This window comes from Zootoca vivipara, chromosome 2, assembly GCF_965207765.1.
Source record: "Zootoca vivipara chromosome 2, rZooViv2.hap1.1, whole genome shotgun sequence".
Lineage (NCBI taxonomy): Eukaryota > Metazoa > Chordata > Lepidosauria > Squamata > Lacertidae > Zootoca > Zootoca vivipara.
This window is the reverse complement of record NC_142584.1, coordinates 26,050,702-26,069,709: the sequence shown is the minus strand read 5'-3', so window position 1 is coordinate 26,069,709 and position 19,008 is coordinate 26,050,702. Positions and strand designations below refer to the sequence as shown.

General features: G+C 45.1%; 1 protein-coding gene across 7 annotated transcripts in view; it reads right to left on the bottom strand.

Moving 5' to 3' along the window:
- LMTK1 (lemur tail kinase 1) overlaps window positions 1-19,008 on the bottom strand; it is a 91,974-nt gene that overhangs the window by 30,133 nt on the left and 42,833 nt on the right. For 3 of the 7 annotated variants that reach the window (XM_035104126.3, XM_088663008.1, XM_088663010.1), the window contains exons 2-3: window positions 2,428-2,561; window positions 41-184 (exon numbers count right to left, since the gene is read on the bottom strand). The exons of 1 other annotated variant lie outside the window; for it this stretch is intronic. In XM_035104126.3, coding sequence (XP_034960017.3) covers window positions 41-184; window positions 2,428-2,561 — 278 coding nt within the window. 3 more of the 7 variants (XM_088663009.1, XM_088663013.1, XM_088663011.1) reach the window with 2 other exon arrangements.

Sequence of the window (19,008 nt, the reverse complement as noted above, 5' to 3'; positions counted from 1 at the left end):
GACACAGTCATAAATACAGTTGAGGGAGAAGCAGCCTCACCTTGGTCAGGGGGCAGGGGGAGGGCTGCCCAGGGTTCCCCAGTTCTACATTACAGGCTGTTTTTGGCACTGTGCTGGCCCCCGTGCAGGGCAGACACCTCAAAACCATCCTCAGCCTCTTCTCCCGGGATTCGCTTCTCCAGCTCTAGGCAAGAGTGCCCAGAGAAAGTGTGTTAATAAATTCTCCATCCCTGAAGTGCCCTTCAACACAACACCACCACCACCAACCCCGGCAACAGCACGCCAAGTTCGATGTGCCCCCCTCCCCAGCAAGCCTTCCCATCCACACATGCACACACCCCACCTGCAATTTGAGGCCGCGGCATCTCCACCTCCCCATTCACTCCGTGCAAAAGCCAAGTAGGCACTTCCAGTTACCTGGATGGACTTTATCCCACCAAAGGCTGCCCCGGCAACCAGGTAGGAAAGGGTGAGCATCACCCTTGTGCCATGACGCCCTTGCGCTGCTGCAGCATTTCCACAGGCAAAGCATGGAGGCTGCTTTGCAAAAACCCTCCCTGCGCCCCCTTATATAGGCAGCGTAGGGGCCTCTGAAGTGCCTCGTTGTTCCCACGGCAAAACCTGGCCGGTGCTGCACAGCCGCCAGCCCACGGGACTGTTCATAGCTTCCATTCCAGCACCCCACGGCTGCACCGTGGCCTGGCTGCCAAGAGCCCCCGCAAGAATCTCAGCAACACATTTCTCCAGCACATTCTGTGCCTGTGAGGTCACGCTGGCGCTGCCCACTCCCTCGTGGGGCATTCCAGGGCAGGCCACAGCCAAGACTGGACGAGGATCCCAGCCAGCCTGGGAATTTAAGAAGGGGCACCCTGCCGCTACTCTAGCAAGAAGGGGGTGTCATGCGTGGCTCACAAACTAAGACTCGTGTATTTCCTTCAAGACAAGAGGCAAAAGAAAAGAGAGCCTTCCTCTTAGGCCAGCTCAGTACCCTGAAATGCCTACTGCACCCTTGAGCTCCATGTTAGAAGTCAATGGAGCTTATGCTGTCAGAGGAAAGCGCCTTGGGAGTTTGCACCCTTACCTGCAAAAGGTGTGCACGGAAGAGCATGTTAGTTTGCACTAACACTTATCTCCTCATTAAAACTTGTTCGGTTGCTGCTGATGAAGAGCCATCGGACCTGAAACACGCTTTAATGTTAAGTGTTTCAAGGGCACCTATGGACCTTTCCTCCTCTCTTTGTGTGCCCTTTCACATTTCGTGGGCTCCTCCTACCTGCTCCTCACAGCACGGCACCAGACTGAGCAAAGGAGGCTTCCCTACTGAGCTCAACCCCACCAACAATCCCCACTGCCTCTGCCCTTCCTGGAGCCTTTAAAGACAGCTCTTGTTTTACTAAATCGCTCCACTTGCAGGAGTGTACCTTTGTCACACGTACGAAAAAGGGCATCGGTGTACAAACCTGGTCTAAATTCTGACACAGTGCCTCAGGGAAACAGCAGCCATCCCACTGAATCCCACTGCCTCTGGTCCCAACAGGAGAAGCTGTTTTTTCACCAGTAGAGCACTTTCATTTCATGTGGAAGGTCCCAGGATCACTCTCCATTTAAAAGGATCAGGAAGCAGGTGGTGGCAGTGGCCCTCCTGAGACCCTGGTGAGCTGCTGCCACTCAGGCCTAGGCAGGCAACAGTCTGAATGGAATAAGGCAACTTCCTATGTTTTCACCCGCCTCTTCTTCTGGGTTGGTTAGGACTCAACAGGGTCTCCTTCAACTCCAACACTCCCACTTCCAACGGAATGCCAGGCAAGCATCCCTTGCTGTGTTCTAAGGCTCGCTACCGCAGTAGGCTAGCTCAGCTGGTAGAGCATGAGGTTCTCAATCTCAGGGTCATGGGTTCGAGCCCCACATTGGGCAAAATATTCCTGCATTGCAGGGGGTTGGACTAGATGACCCTTGTGGTCCCTTCCAACTCTATGGTTCTCAGCAAGCCCCTGACACCAGGCTTTGTTGGAGATGTTGCTGCTCGCTAACCTTGCCCACCACATTTCATCTTCAGCCCATGCTGAATTCCTTGCTAGTTCCTGCCACAGCTAAGATCCTTTGCCTGCTGCTTGGCTGCCGCCCTCTCTCTTTCACACACAGACACACTTCTCTCTCTCTGCCCATGCTTTCTCTGAGCAGCAGGAGTTTGTGAACAAGGGTGCACGCCCCAAAATCTGCTTCTCTCCCACACAAATCTCGCCTCCTTGCCACGGGTATTCCAAGACAGGCTACCTAGAGCGAGGTTGGTTCTAGCCCAGAGTACCTGCTGCCTCTCCTTGCATCACAGACCCGAGGAGACGGAGAGCGACCTCCCTCTCTACCGCTAAGTCCAGTGCTGCTACACAGCCAGCCCTAGGGAGGACGTGGGCTTCTCACAATGCTTACCTTGAAGCCAATGCCCCCCTTCTTGCAGCACAGACAGGCCAACATGAGGAAGATGAATGTGAACAGCCCAGAGAAGGAAACAGCCACAACCACCAGAGAGGAAGACCAGGAGAGCTCACTCAAGGGAGTGCCGTCTGTAGGGAGACAAATGGGACACAGCAGGGGGGAAAGATTAGAAAGGAAGTGCAGGGAAAGCCAAGGGTGGAAATGCACTTTTTTTCTTCTTCTTTTAAAAAGGGAAACATTTAGTTGAAGAAAGAATAAGGATGTCCAGGAGCAGAACCCAGCAGGATGCCACTTGACTACAATTTCACATTTCCACCCTCCTTTCTTACAGGCGCAAAGTTAATCCAGAGGGTCTGGGTTTAAGGAACCCTTTTGCTGTGACAGCACCAAAACACGTTCTCCCCCTGCTCCAACCCAACCTATACACTTTCTCAGACAAAAGGTCTCCTTCCCAACTCCTGGAACAGAACGCAGAAAACACTCCCAAGCCCATTCTACTCTCCCTTCTGCTCAGAGATCAGGTATGACACAGGAAAGGGAGGGAACCAGAGATGCTCTTCGGCCCATGTGGACTACCTGGCCTGGCCCTACATCCCCTACAGCCTGGAGAAGCCGAGGAAAAGTGCAAGTCGGAGGCAACCATGCCATGCAAGAGACAAAGGTGCAGAGCGCATTTCCCCTCTGGTTTTATAATGTAGAGTTTGTCCAGGTAGGGGCAGCGATGGATGCTGCTGGGTTAACATAAAATAGGCCCCTGGTTACCTTACCTGTACTTCCCACAGCCCTGCTGATCTCCACCCATCTCCCTCACATACCACAGATTTATAATTTGTTAATGGATTTATTTCTTTATTTTCTGCAAGGAACTCAAGGTAGTGCATGGTTCTCCCTCTCAAGAAATCTCTGTGACAACCCTGTGAAGTAGGTGAGGCTGAGAGACAGTTATTGGCCCAAAGTCACCCAGTTAGGGATTTGAACCTTGGTTTTCCAGGTCTTAGTCTGAAACTCCAGCCACCACCCTGCTCACTGTTGTTCATAGTTCACTGCTCTGTATGAAAGCAGTGTGCTGCCTGTCCTTCTCAGTTTGGACCCATGGCACCCTGCTGCACACACACAGTGTTTGGTGAAAAGCACAGTCATTTCCATTATGCTTAGGGAGAAGCTATCGCCAGTTTCAGACAGTGTGGATATTCATGGAGGGAAAATCATATGTAGGGCTCCTCCACACTTCTGCTTGTCCCTTGCCTAGAAAGCATGAGTCCAAGCAGTTTTCTCAGGAAAAACCCTCTCTTTAGCTCTAAATCGGAACAAATAGCAACCTGCAGAAAACCCAAACAGCTGTTTGCTCCGAATGAGCACTAAAGAGTGGTTTTCCCTGTGGAACAACAGAAAGTGTGCATAAGCCCTCAGTGCCTGGTTGGCAGACCACTGTCTGCTAGCAGCTAGCTGCTTTGAAGAAGGCCCAACTTCTGGTGGTTCTGAGCACCTCCTCTGTTAAAGTAAAAACTGGCTTGCCTCCTGAAACATAAAGGGATGTTGGAGACTGCACACATTTCAGAAGGGGGGAAATGAGCAAGAGGGAGAATGCTTGTTGTATCCTGAAGGCCAGTATAGCAGCTCCTTTAAAATAATGAAGACAGCTGGCGTTCAAAGATTAAAGGGGAAATGAGACAATCAGAGCAATAAAAATTAATTTCACAGCAAAAAGGGGAAGTCAATAAACAAAAGAAATATTAAAGGCATCAAGATCATGGAGCCCAAGATGCTTTGTAATGCAAAAGAGCTAATTTGCCAATTTAAGCTAGCTAATACAGTCCCAGGGGGACCATTTAACTGGTTGCTACAATGGTATGTTAAGAAGCACATACGCGTCTGAGACAAAGCATGAACATAGGAGAGTGTATGGGAACATGTAAATGCTTGAAGATGAAAGGATATGACAGCATATTGCGTGTGAGTGAGAGCACACAACTGTGTAGGCACATTAAACAATAGATGCTGCACACACATGCATAGTCACAAACGCTCGCTCTCTGTTCTAATCCCACACATGCCGTGAAATGGAGCAAAATAACTTGTCATGACACCATCGCCATGGCAATAAGCATCCCTTGCCTGCCTCCTCAACCCCAGCAGTGGGATTCCTGGCTTTCTGTAAAAATGCAGCCCTACTTCTACCAGCTAAGAGAGAGAGAGGCCCATATCCTCCTGTTGACTCCTGTGCTTCCACGAGGCCCAAAACTGGCAAGACTGTAATCCATCTGTCTGCTGGCATTTGCAATACCACCGAGCCAGGCGTCGGGGTGGGATTGAACTGCTGTGCGATTTTCCATAGCAGTTCTAAGGCAGTCTGCAGGGGAAATGTTTGGATTTCCCGAGAACCAGAACAAGAGTTTTGAGGGAGCAATGCTGCAGAGTCCTGAATTTCCTTTGCAAATTGCCTAGGCACCAACAGAACATTTTTAGATGCCTAGGCAACCAGGAGCCTGGGATTTTCTCAGCACTTGTTCCAGATGGACTTTCCAGCTAGGATCTGAAATCACGTGTGGGGCTGGACGGCGTTCCTCATCCAGCTACGGAGAGAGAGGAGGGGACCTGACAAGGTGTTTCATCCCCTTATTTCCAAGCTGTGGTTCGCTGGGGAAATTCAGTCTCCCTAAGAGATGCCTCCAATTTATCTCTAGCAGGAACAAAGCCTTGCTCTGAAGCCATGCTGCTGCTCTTTCAGGGGGAAGAGTCAGTACTAAATCAACGACGCGAAAGGCAAGCATGCTGGTAGTGGGTGGCGAGGAGTAACAAGCACAGCCAGAAATGCCTGAAACAGCGTATTGTGCTTCACAGGGCTAGATTTCAGAAGGGTGCACCCTAGAAGCAATTTTAACGACACAAACAAGCAAGGCAGGGATAACTAAGGCCATTTAGCCACTCTAGTGGCTGTTCTGGTAAGGCAGGACTGAGCACAGAATCCCATTCGCTAAATGGAACATTGTTCATAATTAGCCACTTTGCTCTAACCACTTGATCATGCCTCCTACCCTCCTCAGAGAGCTAGATCTATTCATTCAGAGGCCGTGCTGGGACTGTGCCATGTCAACAGCTGATTGGGGGGGGAGGGGAGCTGCGAAAAAGAACCCAACCACCTCGCTGTGCTCTGAGGCGGTAATGCAAACACACCCCGAGACTGAGGAGGAGGAAGCTGGCAGGAATTGGCACCTCCTGGGCTGGTTATAAGAAGTCAGGTAGGTGGGGGGCTGGCTTAGAACAGGTGGGTGCAGTGCTTCATTTGCCCTGACGGACCACCCCCCCACTGACCCCAGCCTTCTTCTTGATGTGCTCACTCTACACAATGGTTCTTCTGAGCCTGAAAGGGTGGGGTTTAGAACACAGGAGTCCCTGGTGGCTCCCTAACACCCTGTCGGCTTTTGCTTCTCTAATCCCTTCACTGCAGCCCCTGGATTTTCTACTGACCTGCAGCATCCGGCCCATGTTCTCAATCCATGTCTTTCCTCCCGACTGTTTCCACCTGTGGCAGGTCTTTCTACATGTGCTGCATTGTTAAGGCATCTCCTTGAGCTCTGCCCCCATTAAGCTTCAGTAGCGGGGAGGACCTGACCTCTTCCCTTCAGTGCTTAGGCCAGGCATAGGCAAACTTGGCCCTCCAGATGTTTTGGGACTACAACTCCCATCATCCCTGACCACTGGTCCTGTTAGCTAGGGAGGATGGGAGTTGTAGTCCAAAAACATCTGGAGGGCAGAGTTTGCCTGTGCTTGGCTTCGAGCCAAACTACAGATAATGCAGGAGCTTCATTGTTTGTTTGTTTTTTAAAGCTGAAATCGGAACCAACGGCAATTTGCGGGGGGAAACGATTGCTGTTTGTTGCAATTCAATTTCAGGTTTTTGTTGTTGTTGTTGTTTAAAAAAAACCAAGCTAGACAAACATGGGAAGGAGGACTGCTTGCAGAAGTGTCTCATTTAATTCAATGAAACCAGTACAGAAAAGGTTCCCAGTAGATTATTGTTGAATGTAAATTCTTCTCTTCCTTCCTGAGATGACAGCTGGAGATGGTTACAGATCCCCTGCTTGGATTTTTTGTTTTTTGTTTTAAAAGATATTTGGCCTCTTGGTGAGGGGGAAAAAAGACATAAGCTACCCATATGGCACTTTAGAGAATGCAATTCAAATAAGAAGGAGGGTGCCCTGCATCCTGGACTCAACAAAGTGTTAGAGTGACCAGGTGAGTCCAATAAAGATCAGAGGGTAGATTTTATGCCCTTCTCTGCCTTCACTTTCCACGTGAACATAAACCAGTCACTTCTCCATTATTGCCCCTCTTGAACTCTGTCTCTTGAGGATCTCAAATGGGATGGCACAGAAGTTACTTTTTAGAATAGTTAGTGGAATAATAAGCATAGCAATAATAACAATAATAATAATAGGTCACAATGCAACAAGAAATAGACGCAATCTATTTATGTATGCTACTAAAGCAGCTAGGATTTTGTTGGCCCAGTAATGGTGGGCGAGTGAGGTCCCAAATAAGGAGGCTTGGCAAAAAATAATGGAACCCGGAAAGGGCAAGAAGGGAAGTCATAAATGATTGTTTTATTTTAAAGAAATATATGAATGGGATTTTTTATTTTATTTTAATGTGAATGTGGTTTTGGAAATTGTAAGATAGATAGATAATATAAAATAAAATAGCAGATGCAAAGATAATGTGGCAAACTGACTCTGGGATAAGGTAAGATAACAATGACAGAGTGGACCTAACTTGGCTATAGACTTCATTAGAAAATGATAGCACCATATGTTTAAAAGACTTCAATTTCTCATTATTATTATTATTATTATTACTACTACTACTACTACTACTATTATTACCCTGCCCATCTGCTGGGTTTCCCCAGCAACTCTGGGCGGCTTCCAACAGAATATTAAAATACAATAATCTAACATTGGCATATATCTGATGAAAGTTAGTTATGAATTTGATCCATGCCCCCTACGATACATACAGAATATCCCTGCAAGCCTTGGTTCAAAGGCAATAATGAAACATTAAATTCACTCTGATTGGATCAGAAATGCATATGTGCAAATGCGCAGACATGGAGAGGAAGAGAAAGAAAATGACCTGACTTCTGCTCTCACTCAAATCTTTTAAAAAAAATAATAATGTATAATTAGAGAGTTTATTATAATAAACATAAAAAAATACGAAACTCCAAACTTGCAATAGAAGCATTTAACGTACCATTCCAGGACTGCTCTTATCATTTCCATAATCTTCTATCAAATCTACGGTAACTCCGTGATATATTACAGGCATAGGCAAACTCGGCCCTCCAGATGTTTTGGGACTGCAATTCCCATCATCCCTGACCACTGGTCCTGTTAGCTAGGGATCATGGGAGTTGTACGCACAAAACATCTGGAGGCCGAGTTTGCCTATGTCTGGTATATTAGACGGCCGGTGTGCCCTTGGAGGGATATTTATGAACAAAACAAAAACCTGGATGAGAGGCTTACTGCTTTCTTAAAAGCTGCTATGGATGTGCAAAGCGGGAGGAATCCCTGAGGAAAATGGAGACTTGCCGTGTGAACCCAAACTGCCTATTCAAAGCAAAACCCCTTTGGGTAGCAAGCTCACCTAAAGTTACAAAACAAATCTGAAACACACCTAAAGTTACAAAACAAATCTGTTCACTGGAAGGACAGATCGTGAAGCTGAGGCTCCAATACTTTGGGCACCTCATGAGAAGAGAAGAATCCTTGGAAAAGACCCTGATGTTGGGAAAGATTGAGGGCACTAGGAGAAGGGGACGTCAGAGGACAAGATGGTTGGACAGTGTTCTCGAAGCTACGAACATGAGTTTGACCAAACTGCGGGAGGCAGTGGAAGACAGGAGTGCCTGGCATGCTATGGTCCATGGGGTCACGAAGAGTCGGACACGACTAAACAAACACAACAATAACAACATCAGACCAGGGGAAGGATAGAGCATGCAGCCACATTTGGTACAGGATGCCAAAGGGTAATGGTCCCATAAGGTGGGCAAATAATCAGTTTTCCCTAAAAACAATATATTGATGTTTGGGTACTGGGGGAAATGCATTCCTCTCCAAAACAGAAACACGTTCCATCTGAGTAAGTTTCTGGATCCCGTTCAACAAATAAAACAACACCTGCACATTTTAATCTATTTTATCTGCACTTTGAACCAGCCTCCTCTCGGAAAGGCCGAGTCTTACCTCTCTCTCTGGCATTTCTTATTGATAGTAAAATACTGCCTCAATTAAATTGCTGGGCAATATTCTCCCTGGAGCAAGGAGAAGGGACCCGTCCCTTCCTCCAGGGCTGCCAGCAATGAGAATAGTACAGATCCCTAACAAAAAGAGCCTTCATGCACTAGGTTTATGGGGCATCTGCAGTGAGAGCAGCCCACGGCTTTTATTGCTCAGCTGTGAGTCTGCTTTTGTGAGCCATTGATTGGGCTGCTTCCCTTCACAGATCCCCTGCCTTAGAAGCTGCAGCTGGGCTATCGCTACTCTGTTCTTCCAGAACCTCTCACAACAAATGAAGTGTTTAGAGTTGGAGAAAGCAGGAGGGCAAGGATGGAGGAGGGAACCACTCAGAGCGATGCTGCCAATTTGAGTTCCATAAAAAAGCATCAAGGGAACAGAGAAATGGCTTTCCTGCTTTCAACGGGATCCTATTCTTCTCCTTCCAACATAGGCAGGGAAGTGGGAGGTGGGCTTTCCCAGAGCACATCTAATAGTTTTGCAAGTTGGGCAAGGACAAATGAAGGAGACTTGCAGCCTAAACTATGAAGTTCACTGAAACTTCAGGTAGAAAGGACAGACCAGGGCCCAGCTACAAATAACACAGTGCGGGTAAAAATGCTCATGGCAGAATCAGGAAGGAATATAGGGTAGGAACTGTATTTTTCGCTCCATAAGATGCACTTCCCCCCCTAAAAAGTAAGAGGAAATTCTGTGCGTCTTATGGAGTGAATGTGTGGTCCCTGGAGCCGAATTGCCCAGGGGCGAAAAGCAGGTCGTGCTTTTTTTTTTTAAAGAAAGAGCTAAAGGCTAACAAGAGGGGAAGAGGGTGATGAAAGGAAGCCATTCAGCAGCTGATTGCAAGAGATCGGGGAGGGAGATAAGGGATGCTAGCTCCCTTCCCAGCCCCAGCCCTTTGCCCAGGCCTCCATTGTTGAATGTTCTGCAGACGGAGGCTGTTTGTTTCCCCAGCGACATGGGACTGACTGATTAGATTATCTGTTTGGAAACTGTAGAAATGGCTCCCTTTCCTTTCCTAAAGAAGCTGCAGAACTGTGAGTTGAACCCCATAAAACAGGACTTTTTCCCTTTGCAAAGTAAGCGCAACAACTTTGAGTTGATCCTCAAAAATGGACCTTTCCCTCTTTGCAAAAGAAGCTGCACAACTGTGAGCTGATCCTCAAAAGAATGAAGCTTTCCCCCTTTGCAAAAGAAGCTGCACAACTGTGAGCTGATCCAAAAAAAACCCCAGGGCTTTCCCCCTTTCCTCCTCTAAAAAATTAGGTGCGTCTTTTGGTCAGGTGCGTCTTATGGAGCGAAAATAAGGAACTGCGGCATTGCGATCTTTAAGGCTCTTTGCACACTGTGCTGCTTGCCCAAGCAGCAGCCATCAAACCACCTATGACAAAGAAGACATCATGGACCAGTTCCACTGGGTCAAATAAGACAGTTAAGAACTTTATATAAGCAGAGGAAATATAGCCCTGCCTCAAGGTGTACATGGGCATCATGAAAATAACACAGTATAACCTCAAATCCATTTCAAATCATGTTTAGAAGAGGAAGAAAAGGAGGCAAAAATAATACAACATCCTTCCCCTAAAACATGGGAGAATACAAGGCGGGTCTTCAGGTCTTCCCTTTTCAAATGGAACCAGGGAGATACAAGACAAAAACCTTGAAAAATAGCATATCACACTGCATCAACTTGCTTGCCTTCCCAGCACCAATTACATGCTGGCAAACGAGATGAAACCAGCGAGGTCTGAATGAATATAGCAAACTCCAGAAGAAGGTGACCCTAAAGTAGCCTGTGGACTTCAGCATCCAATATGCTCTTCAGTCAAGGGAATGAAACAGTCTGAATGTATTCAGCTTAGAAAGAAAGCAAATTCTTTCCTGCTTGCATCTTACTGCGGCTTCCTCATGTTCCGTCTACATGATTAAATACCACCAGTGGCAAAGGAACAGCACCACAGGGTATTCTTGCTGGAAAATTGCCTCTGTTTCCACTAATGGAAATTGCTGTACTGGTGCTGAAATGGTAATTAAATTCCCTTTGTCATGGAACTTTCTGAATGCTGTTGTGGGCGTAGCGAACATAGAACAGAGGATGTGCTACAGTTGCCCATCCCATGAAAAACCAATGGACTCCCACTGAAGATCAGCTTCATGCTTTCGGGGAGAGACCATTTTACTTTGCTTCCACCTCTCTAGTAAGCATCAAGGAACATCAACTACCACATAGAAGAGTGGTTCATATTCTGTACAGTATATATAAAAATACTGTAGTGCAAATTCATCAGAATGTTCCCCCCCCCTATTTACCGTAGCTTTAGATAATACAGCAACGGTGTTCTTTTAAGTAATCTGACATGGTCTTAGACAGCTTTCGCGAACCTGGTGCCCTCCAGATGTTATAGACTATAAATCTTATCAGCCAGTTCTGGATTTTATATGATAGAATTCATCCACCTGGTAACAATGAAAATTGGAAGGGGAACTGACATGTGCAAAACTGGCATATTTTGACGATGAGGTCAAGCAATCTTCTTACATATACTGTATGTTAGTATACTCGGCCCAGTATACCTGAAGGAGCGCCTCCACCTCCATCGCTTAGCCTGGACACTGAGGTCCAGTGCCAAGGGCCTTCTGGCGGTCCCCTCACAGCGAGAAGTGAGGTTACAGGGAACCAGGCAGAGGGCCTTCTTGATGGTGGCACCTGCCCTGTGGAACGCCCTCCCACCAGATGTCAAGGAAATCAACAACTATCTGACTTTTAGAAGACATCTGAAGGCAGCCCTATTTAGGGAAGTTTTTAATGTTTGAAGTTTTATTCTGTTTTTAGTGTTCTGTTGGGAGCCGCCCAGAGTGGCTGGGGAAACCAAGCCAGATGGGCGGGGTATAAATAAATTGTTATTGTTATTGCGAGCCCATTAGCTTATATTTAAAAGTTTCACTGAATTGAGGGGGACATTAGCAATAACCACCACAATCACTTACGACACAGAAGTTACTACGCATAGAATTCTATGGAGCTACAAAGTGACTTTGATGAAATCGCTGCAGCTTGAGAGACTCGAGGAAACAGTTTAGGGGCAGGTTCTCATCTTCAACACCAAGGCAGCTAAGGATCAGCCTCCAATTTCTCACTGAGAATCCCCCCTTCTGCCTCTTATGTGCAAGATTGCATTGGGTTTGGATGGTTTCATCTGCATAAGTTTCCATATTCTACAATTCTCTGCTCCTACTGGTGGTGATAAAAAAAGCTATGCTAAGCTGAGAAGCAGGTATATGTACAACTCCCCTCCATCTCTCTGACTATAGCAGGTGTGGGGAACTTTGGCCCTCCAGTTGTTGTTGAATTCCAGTGCCCATCATCCCTGGCCATGCTTGCTGGGGCTGATGGGAGTTGTAGTTCAGAAACATCTGGAGAGCCAAAGGTTCCCCACACATGATCTGTAGCATGTAGACCAGTGTTTCCCAACCTTGTGCCTCCAGCTGTTTTCGGACTACAATTCCCATCATTCCTGACCACTGGTCTTGCTAGCTAGGGATGATGGGAGTTGTAGTCCCAAAACATCTGGAAGCACAAGGTTGGGAAACACTGATGTAGACCAGGCATCCCCAAACTTCGGCCCTCCAGATGTTTTGGACTACAATTCCCATCTTCCCCAACCACTGGTCCCATTAGCTAGGGATCATGGGAGTTGTAGGCCAAAACATCTGGAGGGCCGAAGTTTGAGGATGCCTGATGTAGACTCTGTGTCATGGTTCTGCCCTGCCCCTTAAGTATTACTCACTTTCGCTCATTCTCCATCATGCATAAGCAGCTAGGTTACAGATTGCCGATTACTACATTGGCATAATTGACACTTTGGTAGCCCTCGTTCGCTGTACCTGAATTGCCTTTGCCTCAAGGTTAAGTGAGGAGAAAGGAGGCTGTTGGCAGCATACCTCGGTTTTAGAGACTGCATCTACTCGTTCCGCAGGCAGAGAAAAAGCAAGCTCGAGGACTTACAATCACAGACTCTTACACAGACCTTTACCTGCCATATACCCTGCATTTGTTTTCAGGCGAGTTCAGTAGTCTGTGGTGCAAACACTAACATGATTGCACTCAGACAAACAGATTTCAAGCTGCTAATACTAGCATACCCAGAGCCAAGGCTTTTTGTTTCGTTGCGGGGCCTGGCTCAGCCACATCAGACAATTAATGGGATATTTGGTTCAGCAGGGAGCTAGGCACATACTCAGTAATCCTTTCTGTGAGTTCTGGGCCAAACTCTGGGAGCAAAAAAGGCCATGAGAGCGAAATGCTACTCAGCAGTCAGTGCTGGGGAAATCGTCTCAGTACACAGAGGCTGCTTTATCGCCCACCAGCAGGCAGTCCTAGCAGAAGGGGACTAAAGCAGCAATTGTTTCCTGTCCAAAATTTCAGAGCCTTTGACCCATTCTCAAATTTTCAGGCATTTGTTTTGTTTCTTGCGCTATAGAGCAAAGGGCTATAAACTATGTTTTTCAAATAAGATTTTTTTTTTTTAATGTAGGCTTTAGTCCACTTACATTTGAGAAGGGCACAGGCACACAATGATTTATTCCAGCTTAATGCCTCCCTTAAACTCTTTAACTGCTCCTATTCCCCTACCTGGTAGTGCATTTAAAACAGGAACGACAAATCATTCCACAGAGCTCCAACAGCACAAAGGAAAAGATATGGCTTTTGTTTGGACGCAACTGCATTTGTTGCAACCTTCAGAATCTTGACGCATTTACCTAACAATATTTACAAGTATGCTCATGATTATTTAAATTTATATCTCACCCCTCCTCTCAAAGGAGCCCAGGGCATAGGAACAGAAGAGCACAGAAAGTTTCATTATATTGAGTCACACCAATGGTCTATTTAGCTCAGAATTCTCTGATTTGCAGCAGCTCTCCAGGGGTATCAGGAAGCCTGATTTTATCCACCCTGCTCAAGGGTAGCCCCATGTTTGTTTGCTTGTTTGTTTGCTTGTTTGTTAATTATTCTGTAGAGTGCACTGCAGCAATCCTTTTGTCTAATACCCAGTGTGGTGCCGTAGCTAGACTTAGACATGACTTAAGTCATCTCACTGGATGACTTTGGGCATGTCACTCTCTCTCTCTCAACCTAACCTACATCACAGATATTGTTGTGAGGATAAAATGGGAAGGAAAGAACCATCTGTGCTGCCTTGAGCTGCTCTGAGGAAAAAGTGAGATATACATTTAGTAAGTAAATAAATATAAATAAAATGGGTTGCAATTGCACAAGCTTAGTTCTAGGTTTGAATCTGAACTTCCACATAAACCGAAGCTAATTCATACCAAAAAAGGGAGGGGGGGAGACAAGCTTTGCTAGTATTTAAAAGTTTGAAATCTACAAACCCACCCACCATGTTTTCCTAATAGTCAATGCCATTTCAGATATGAATAATTTCTGTCAGTTAATTCCAGTCAGATTTCTGTGCTGCCACTACCTCAAGCAGAGCTGCTGCATGACAGACTATATGACTGACTGCCACCAGGAAACTGCTACCCACACAAGAAACCATCAGATTAATGGGGAAGGAGATTTAAAAAGAAGACCATAGAATATTTATGTACGCAACCACTGCGGCCAGAGTGCTGTTGGCCCAGAAATGGAAAACGGCAGATATCCCAACGGTAGAGGAATGGAGGGTGAAAATGGTGGAATACCTAGAATTGACTAGACTAACTGGGAGAGTGAGAAATCAAAAGGACCAGAAATCTCAAAAAGAATGGAATAAATTTAGAGAATATCTGAGAGTACATTGTAAATTAGCAACAACACTGATTGGCTAGGCATAATTACCTACAAAGCCTAAAAAAGAGAAAGGAAATTAAACAAAAGAGGAAACATATTGAAATAAAAGAAAAAGAGCAGATAAAAGAAATGAACATAGAAAACCAAACATGGAAGAAGAAGGAAGCTGAACCTAATAGGATAGATAAAAACAAAGAATAGGGAAATGAGGGGGGGGGTAGGGGAATTGAATGTATTTGTTGTATTTTGTTGTATTCTATTTTCTTTTGTTTTTCTGTTGTATTCTGTTGTACTTTGATACATTATATAAAGGGACAAATGACATATAAAGATGTATAATTATATATACTTATGATTATTTTTAAGTTTTAAAACTCAATAATTTTTTTTTTTTAAAGAAACCATCAGATTTGCTTTCCCTTAGATATACTGACGGAAGCATTTAAGTTCAGTTGACTCAAATCTCTGCAAAGGAGACATGTTTTTTATTTGGCCACCTAAGAGCAGATGCCAGCATTACAACAAACTTTAAAAGCAAATAATGTTCAGTGCAGAGCTACAAGTTATTCACTAGGCTCATTATTTTTGCCATGTAGTGTCAATTATGAACTGTAGCAAGGATTCTGGTTTCTTGAAAATTCCAGCTCTCGTGTGTTAAAAACAGCGGCAGGCTTCTGATCTTCACAGCCGCAGAGGAAAGGTATGAAAACATGGCTGATCTCTCAAATAAGGAATCCAAAAGGGCCTCTTGGTCAGGGTTCCAGTAATCAGGAAATGGAACCAGTAGGCCTGTATTCCAGCCTAACTCCTCTCCCACTAACCATGTTATTTGCCAAAGACCCAACCAATCTTTGCGAAAAGAATGCACATTTTACAAATTCCAACACAGCAGTAAGAACAAAGTACACTATTTGCATGCATCTGCATAATACAAGCAAAATGGGCAAAGTTTGTTCTAAGTAAAAGATTTGGACTCTTTTGGCTCGGAATCTGGGTATTATTACATTTCTCTGAAGTGTCAAGCACATCCACTGGCATAGAACAAAGGGTGTGTCCACACTTACTCTAGCTTTGCTTCCAATACAAACAGAAATAAATGCAAGAAACAGAGAGAGAGAGCTGAATAAAGATTTGCAAACCGGGAGTTTAAATTACTGCAGAATTGCGCTCCAGAGAAGCTCTTCAAATTAGCGCCATCTGTACTATCAGTGAAAGAAACTAGTATCAGCTGCTTCTCTACAGTAGAAACAGTTCACAGTCCAGTGCACAGTTGCCCTTCCTATCAAATGTTGTTCCATTAGTAAAAGCTAAGAATCTCCTTCAGCCAGCCAAAAAGCATCCATTTGCCTCATGCTTCTTCTGGACCAATCCAGCAGAACTCAAGATTATTAGATGTAGGTTATATAAACGACAGTGAATCACAGTGAGAACATTTTGAGTGAAGGGTCCACCAACCATTCTGCACAACATTTCCATTTAAACTCATGTACCATGTTTGTTAAGGACACTCCACAACACAGTGTTGTTTGTGGCATTCTACCAACCAATGCACAAGGAAAATAAGTTTACTGTATTTTTTAAAGTATATTTCTAGTTCAGTGACTATGGAAGGCTAAACATCAAGCTACACTATGGGACAGGGCACAGTTCCATGGTTCCAATGGGGTGGTAAGATGAGGTTGTTAAAAACAATCAAATCAGCACCATGGACAAGGGTAGATTGTGACTTCAAGCAGACTGGGGACCAAACCAGATGATTTGTTGAAGAGCACAGCCTGGCAAATAGGAGCACAGGGATAGTGTTAACAGTTAAAGTAAAATTCCCTCCTCCAGAATCATGGTCTCTGTGCGACCTCTCTGCCACTTTGAAGAAGAAAAGAGAAAAACCAGAAGAAGGACCATTCACAGATCTCCTGTGTCTTGTCTAGTTGGACTCGAGGTATAAAGTTCATAATTCATGCTGTCTATATTAGCTTCTCCTCCTCCCCAAAGCTAGCAAAACAAGGTCAGGTTATGCAAAACAGTAAACACTGAACAATAAATTATGTAAAATAAAAGAAATCCTGCTTATTTCACATACATGTTACAGAATCCAGCTTTTCTTGGCAGAGAATTTGGATTGTCTGGGCAGGTTATTAAGGGTTTAAAAAACAAACAAAGCCAGGTATATATAGCCTTGACTACATAGCTTAGGAAGGCCGGCTGTGGAATCCCTTTACAGGGAACTATGACAAATATAGATACTATAGGTAGAATGCCCATCCTCCATGTAAGTGATGGGAATAATAATAATTATTTTTAAAAAATTGTTCTTAGCCATGTAGCTCAAGACTCTCCACTCACATCACTGCTGAGAGACTTCAAAATTGCAAGTGGTTTATAAATGCTTTAATATAAATGAATAAATAGGAGAGAGAGAGAGAGAGAGAGAGAGAGAGAGAGAGAGAGAGAGAGAGAGAGAGAGAGAGAGCACTGCCTGCAGCGAAAGCAGCAGAAAGATTTGGCTAAAGCTTCACCCTAAGAAGGGATGAAATATGTTCTATTGTGTATTGTTTGTAAGAGATGTATCGTGCTGCTTTTGTTTCTTTTTCTTTTCTTTTTTTTTCTAGCTTTTGTTGTGTTTATAAATGTTGGTTTAAAACCAACAAAGATTAATTTAAAATAAGAAATATCCTTTTGTCTTCTGGCTAAGTCCTCAGCAGTGGACATAGCAAGAAAGAAACCTTGTTGTGAGGCATATGAAGAGAAGCTGCCCAGCTGAACCAATTAAAAACATTCTGCACCTCATATTCCAAATGGGAAAAAATGTTGTTTTTTCTCTTTCTTAAGTATTAATCCTTTGTTTCATGAAATCCAACAATAATGCTGCATTTCTACATTAGAAGCGCACGCACACACACACACACACAAAAACCCCACCTCTTCAACAGGAAATGAGCACAGCGAGAAAGGTGAACTTCAAAACAACAGTGAAAAATATTAGTACTGGAAGGTGAGGATATAGTATAAGCCAGAACTCTGTCAATTACAGTCATACCTCGGTTTAAGTACATCTCGGTTTTAGTATTTTCAGTTTAAGTACTCCGCGGACCTGTCTGGAATGGAGTAATCCACTTTCCATTACTTTCAATGGGAAAGTTTGCTTCAGGTTAAGTACGCTTCAGGTTAAGTACGGACTTCCGGAACCAATTACACTCATACCTCGGGTTAAGTACGCTTCAGGTTGAGTACTCCGCGGACCCGTCTGGAACGGATTAATCCACTTTCCATTACTTTCAATGGGAAAGTTCGCTTCAGGTTAAGTACGCTTCAGGTTAAGTACGGACTTCCGGAACCAATTGTGTTTCTAAACCGAGGTGCCACTGTATTGCTAACAAGCTAAGTTCTCATTTGTATAATGGGAGGGGTGAGGGATGCCATAAGATCAACGAGAGAATTGAGAACGGATGAGCCTTGCTGCAAAGGGTGCCTGCTCCTCTCGTGGTGCCTTAACAGCCACTTCAGCTTTCAGAAGGCTACAGGAAGAATAAGAGGAGCAGGGCAGAGCTGTAATTCCACAGCCCAGTGTGCCTCCTGCATGTTTCAAAGCACCTACAGAAAATTGCTGTGCTGTGCTGCGCTGTGCTGTGCATGGAAGAGAAGGCCTCCTCCTTCCAGCACGAGAGGCAGGCATCATATACATATGTAGAGACAAGGGCTGAAAACTTGCTTAGAGTGCAGACAATGGGAACTGTTGCTCTCTGCCTCCCTCGTTCCTTGCACAGATTGGCCTTTCCAGTATATGCTTAGAAAACAAAAGGCTGCATGGCAGCAGAAGGCCAGAGTAACCAAATGGCAGAAGCTTGGGGTTGTTCTGTCCAAGAGACATTCAACACAGGTCTCAAGTTTCCTCCTTTGCTCCACTCCATATTATTGTCATGAAACGTAGAATCACCTCTGAGAGAGGGGGGGGGGGGAATACAGCAGCCACATCATTATTCAGAAGTGTAGACCGTCAGAAGCCATTTGCTGCTGGGAAACTGAAGCTGGAAGCCACAGGAGGCCTAGGCTGTGTGTTACATTCGCCATCAGAATGTATCCTTAGGGACTCCTGGAGCTCATCACACAGAGGACCATTTTGCCTGTGCAAAGAGGCCACAAGAGGCACACTCGGCATGGTGGTGTACATATAGCTACTGCGATCACTTCCACTTCCCCATCAGTAACATCTGGCAAAACATGATCTTGCACCAAGGGTTTCTGACATTCCCCCAGGCCTACTCCATGTCACCAGGGAGGGGGGATGCAAAATGATGTGATGTCACAATGCCAGGTAAATTCTATGACACAATACAGAAGGGAATTGTCGATGGCATTGCTGGCAGCAGCCACCACGTCTAGCTTGGCTTTTATTTAAGTCAACTTGCTTAAACTGTTAGCAATCCTTGGAATTCAGAGTAAAAATAGGGGAACAAAATGATACAACAACAAACAACAACA